Source organism: Bison bison, unplaced genomic scaffold (assembly GCF_000754665.1).
Source record: "Bison bison bison isolate TAMUID 2011002044 unplaced genomic scaffold, Bison_UMD1.0 scf7180017864108, whole genome shotgun sequence".
Classification (NCBI taxonomy): Eukaryota; Metazoa; Chordata; class Mammalia; order Artiodactyla; family Bovidae; genus Bison; species Bison bison.
In genome coordinates, this window is record NW_011494680.1 from 3,804,980 (window position 1) to 3,810,703 (window position 5,724).

At 37.9% G+C, this 5,724-nt stretch overlaps 1 protein-coding gene across 2 annotated transcripts; it reads right to left on the reverse strand.

Moving 5' to 3' along the window:
• Positions 1-3,512: 3,512 nt before the first annotated feature.
• LOC104987848 (enolase-phosphatase E1) lies at positions 3,513-5,320 on the reverse strand. 2 transcript variants are annotated; one of them, XM_010838931.1, is made up of 2 exons: positions 5,286-5,308; positions 3,513-5,161 (listed from the first exon to the last, which is right to left on the reverse strand). In XM_010838931.1, exon 2 carries the CDS (start codon positions 4,979-4,981, stop codon positions 4,460-4,462), a length of 522 nt encoding a protein of 173 aa, XP_010837233.1. In that variant the 5' UTR covers positions 4,982-5,161; positions 5,286-5,308; the 3' UTR covers positions 3,513-4,459. The 2 variants fall into 2 exon arrangements, with proteins under 2 accessions (XP_010837233.1, XP_010837232.1); XM_010838930.1 differs by having other exon boundaries at positions 3,513-5,320.
• Between the last annotated feature and the right edge of the window lie 404 nt (positions 5,321-5,724).

Genomic DNA, 5,724 nt, shown 5'->3' on the forward strand with positions numbered 1-5,724 from the left:
ACAAGAAGAGAGCTGGTGAAGAGAGTAGATACTGGGTTACCCATAGACTGAATTTCCCACGGGGTCAGAGACTGATCGTCACATGGATTTTGAATAGTGGTGTTCTTCTCATTACTATAGATTCCTCTCAGTACTTTACTAAAAGAAGATGTTCAAAATATACAATCTATATCTTGTTTTCTTATAATAATTTACTTAATGATGAAAGCATCCCCTATACCTTGGAGTGGTTTAAAAGTACAGTTATTCCTCTGATAACCTATCTCTTGACTCATTGTGAACTCCAGAGGGTATTTATGCTTCAAATGTATTGTCAGTCTCCATATGTTTTTTCCATGGGGACATTCAATATTTTTTTTTAATTTTATTTTATTTTTAAACTTTACATAATTGTATTAGTTTTGCCAAATATCAAAATGAATCCACCACAGGTATACATGTGTTCCCCATCCTGAACCCTCCTCCCTCCTCCCTCCCCATACGATCCCTCTGGGTCGTCCCAGTGCACTAGCCCCAAGCATCCAGTATCGTGCATCGAACCTGGACTGGCGACTCGTTTCCTACATGATATTTTACATGTTTCAATGTCATTCTCCCAAATCTTCCCACCCTCTCCCTCTCCCACAGAGTCCATAAGACTGTTCTATACATCAGTGTCTCTTTTGCTGTCTCATACACCGGGTTATTGTTACCATCTTTCTAAATTCCATATATGTGTGTTAGTATACTGTATTTATGTTTTTCCTTCTGGCTTACTTCACTCTGTATTATAGGCTCCAGTTTCATCCATCTCATTAGAACTGATTCAAATGTATTCTTTTTAATGGCTGAGTAATACTCCATTGTGTATATGTACCACAGCTTTCTTATCCATTCATCTGCTGATGGACATCTAGGTTGCTTCCATGTCCTGGCTATTATAAACAGTGCTGCTATGAACATTGGGGTACACGTGTCTCTTTCCCTTCTGGTTTCCTCAGTGTGTATGCCCAGCAGTAGGATTGCTGGATCATAAGGCAGTTCTATTTCCAGTTTTTTAAGGAATCTCCACACTGTTCTCCATAGTGGCTGTACATTCAATATTTTGAGTTCATGTCGTGTATAACTGATAGTGGGATGCACAGGGCTCTGCTGTACAAAATTTCCTAGGGTAGGTGTTACTAACTATGTTGCACAAACATATCAAATGTATGTGATTATTTTCTAACAAAGAATAAATGATAGGAACAACTAAAATTGTAAATTCTTCAATACACAAAATATATTATTTCTGAATCTCATCAGAGACACCTTTTTTCCCCAGCAATCTTTTGCTTCCAACTACAATTGTGATCAGGGCAAATGCCCAATTTTGGCAAAAGGCAAAATTGTCATTAGCCCCATAAAAAGTCATATTGCACATGTATTGCTAAACAGATCCAAATTGTCACCTGATGACATTTTCATATGTCACCAAATATGTATTTTAGTCATGGAATTAAATATTAGTTATTTCTCTATCACCTAAAAGAAATGAATGGTCCAGGTAAGCATTAGAAATGGCCCAAATTTAAAAATAAAATTGGAAACAATTAAATTACTCTTTTAAAATATAAACATATCTCACAGAACATATCTTCTATGGATAAGGAATTTAATTACTTTTTGTAATACTTGCTTGAATGAATTTTTCACAGGCTGTTTGTTTAATATGAGAATTCCTGTGTGGAAAACAGGACCATGTACCAAATGTACTACATAGACCAAGTTATGAATGTATCTAGAAGTGATAATGGAATAATATTTGAAATTATAAAAGCCACAGCTAAAAGCCCTAGTATATTCTACAGTAAAGCAAAGAAGACAAATAAGCATATGATGAATCTATAATGTGAGGTGTTCCATTAAGTACAAATTCTGTGGACTCTTATAGAAGAAGGGGAAAAAAGCAAATCAGTGATACTTGGCCAGCTTGAGATTGTATATTATTTATGAGTAGGGAACACAAGTGATTGAATGAAAGCATTTAAAAATTAGCATAGCACAGATTTAAGAAACTTCTGGTTTTTAAAATCTTTTCTTAACATGTATTTAGGATGATACTTAAATCAGCCTGTGAGCAATCATCTCCCCATTTGGTTCAGACAGTTCTCAGGAGCAGTTAAAGAATTTTGAATAGTCATTAGTGGGGAGAATTATTGTCAAAACTGCCACAACCCCAGGTGAATGGCAGATTTTCATTCATATATATACTTTAGAATTTCAAATACATAAGTTGAACTTGGACAGCATGGGAGGTATGGGTTCCAGTCCCCCGAGCAGTCAGATCTGTGTATAACTTTGACTCCTCTAGAACTTAATTACTAATGGCCTTCTGTTTTCTGGAAGCCTTACCAATAATATAAACAGCTAATTAACATATATTTTGTAAGTTTATGCATTATATAGTCTTCCCAGGTGGCGCTAGTGGTAAAAAATCCTTCTGCCAATGCAGGAAACTCAAGAGATATGGGTTTGATCCCTGGGTTGAGAAGATCCCCTGGAGTAGGAAGTTGTAACACACTCCAGTATTCTTGCCTGGGAAATCCCATGGACAGAGGAGCCTGGAGGGCCACAGTCCATGGTGTCGCAAAAAAGTCAGACCCAACTGAGTGACTGAGCATGCAGCTCTATTCTAGATGAAGCCTTTTGCAAGTCTCCTCGTATTTGCTGTTTACTCTTCCCCTGGGCCTACACATAACTGCATGGTCCTTGTAATTTAGATAGCTGCTCAAAATTACCAAGTCAATAAACCATAACAGAAATATGACACTAAAACGCTGAAGTTCTGAGTGTGCAGAATATAAATCCTGGTAAAACTAAACATGCCAGGCAGTAAGGGAGAATCTTACAAAAGAAGGAACCAAAGAAAGAGGGCCCAAGTTTAGCATGTAAACTCTGCCCTAGTTTCTGGCTGATCCTTGAAACATGTTTATGAGGAGTAGACTTCATTTCAATTAAAGACAAAAGAACTGCAAACTACAGAAACAAAGAAAAGTGGATGTGGGTAAATGGGCCTATATGTTTGTGAGATTTCTATATTTTATGTTTAGGAATACAATTTTAACTAGAATTACACAGGTTGTAGAATTAAAACCATTAAAAATAAAGACTACAGTCAATAATCAAATGACAAAGTAATGTAGAATTCTAAAAATCATTCTAGTTTTTGAAAAGAAATTAAGAAAGAGAATCAGAAGCATAACAATATCAACAAAATAAAGCAAAACAAAGCAGTAGAGAGGTGAACAGAAAACAAGTAATAGATTGGAAGACTTAGACCAATAATTGCATTAAATATTATTAGAATAAACATTCCAATAAATAGGTATTTTTCTGAATGAATAACAAAGACCCAACTATATACTCTGAACAGGATGTGCATTTTAAATATAAAGATACAGCTATGCTAAAAAATAAATGGAAAAGGATATACCATGCAAATATTTATCCTAAAGCTAGAGTGGGATTTTTATTTTATTTTTTTTTTTGAAGAAGAAAATGCTTTTATTAATCATATGAAACTGACATGACATCCCATTAGGCTGAACCAGGATAAATAATGCTGTTATAAAATTTACATTTCTTGCATCCACTTCATATTAGATATCAGGGCTCTAGGTCTTTTGGCCAAATTTCAGTAAACCATTTATTTTTTAATAGTGAACAGGAATTAACATATGTTCTCAAACTGTGCTAAGAAGTAGTTAGCTGGGCATCTCTGATCTGTAACAAGGGGCAAGATTAGGGCTGTTTGGTTACACCTTAGGAAGCACATTTCTATTTTAGCTGTTACATTAGTGCATCTTTTCCACTGGTAAGGCAACTGCTTGCTGTGGGTACCACAATGATCAGCAAGTTTCTCAAGTAATAAACACTTGGTTAATCAAGACTCACATGCATTTTCTTTCCCAACTCTGCTCTCTTCTGGAGCAGAAACAAATAGCTTTGTCATTTGTAAACAGAGAGATTAATAGTTTCAAATTAGGTTGTTGTAATCTTAAACTCACAATTTAAAAGGGGAAGTAGATTATTACTAGGAATGTCTTTGAAATACTTCTAGTTTCAAAATAACAAGGCTTCTGAGAAACCACTCAAACCAACCTATTTTGATCCATGACTTGATAAACATTAACACATTTGACCTGTTCAGTCATAATCTCTTCTCTCAACTATACGTCGCCCTCCATAAGGGTTAGAGTTGTGGTCCCAAACAATTTCTACATATAGAGCATCTTTAAAATGTTTCCTTTTCACTGAACTGAGACTCTTTTTCCACTATGTGCTTGTGAAAGGAAATTTGAACATACACACACTTAACAAACCTTCCGTGTGTGTTTATATCTGTATTTTTTAAGCAAATGCCTTTTACCATTAGAATAAAACTAGACGACAGGGACGACGCTGTGAAGACAGCCTGGCCTTCCTCGGGGCTCCTCCTCTAGGTTGAGGAAGGCAGGTACAGTTCACTGAAGGACGTGATGAGGCTGAAGTGGGTCTTCTCATCATCAGTCAGCCCTGCGTTACCCGGTCTCACCACCACAGCGACATGCACGCCCGCCTCCTCAGCAGCGCTGGCCTCTCGGGAAACATCCGTCAGAAACAAGATGTTGTTGGTTGAACAGCCAATGCTGCTGGCGATCTTTTGGTAACTCTCACTCTCCACTTTGTGTCCAATCTTGGTATCAAAGTGACCATCCACAAGCTCAAGAATGTCCCCCTCTGTAGAATGCCCAAATAATAGTTTCTGCGCCTCCACACTCCCTGAAGAATAGACATACACCTTCATCCCAGCCTCTCGCCACTTCCGGACGGCCGGAACCACGTCTTCAAAGAACTCCGCTTTCATGTGCCCAGCCTTGAACGCCGCCCTCCACATGTGGCCCTGCAGCTGCTTCAGTGCCGTGGTCTTCCGGTCCAGGGACATCTGCCAGTACACGTTATCCACCACGGCCTGGATCATCCACTGCGGGTCGTCCGCCCCATTACCGGAGGCTGCTGGGATTGGAACAGCCCCATCCAGGTGGGAGTCCTCTTCAGCCTGTTTCCTCAAAAGCCTGACATCCTGTTGGCACTCCTCTTCTTCCCAATGTGCCTGCAGATACTCTTCAACATTTTCTTTGACGTAAGGAAATAAAATGTCCTTCACGAAAGCAATCGGGGTTGTGGTACCTTCGATATCTAACAGGATCACAGTGACTTCGGCGGGCACCGAAAGCACGACCATTTCCCCACCCCACCGACTGCTACCAAGAGAATCGGCCTACTGGTAGAGAGGGCGGAGGGCGGCGCCGGCAGCGCCCCCAGCCTAGAGTGGGATTTTTAATACTAGATAATGTAGACTTCCAGATGAGAAATATTACCTGAGATTAAGAAGAATATAATGATTAAAAATCAATTCATTAAGAATTGATAATCATAAATATGTATATATTTAATAATAGAGCCACAAAATAGTAAGCCAAATATAATCAAATGATAAGTTAATTAAAATAATCAGATTTTAACACTAGTTTAGAAAAACTAGACAAAAAAATTAGTACATAATCACAGCAACATTCTCAACAACTTGACCTACTTGGTATTTATGATGCACTCTACTGAACAACTTCAAAATACACATCTGTTCATACGTACATTACAAAATTCACCAAGATGAACATATCTTCTTTTATATCCTGGCCACAAAACAAACTCAAATAATTG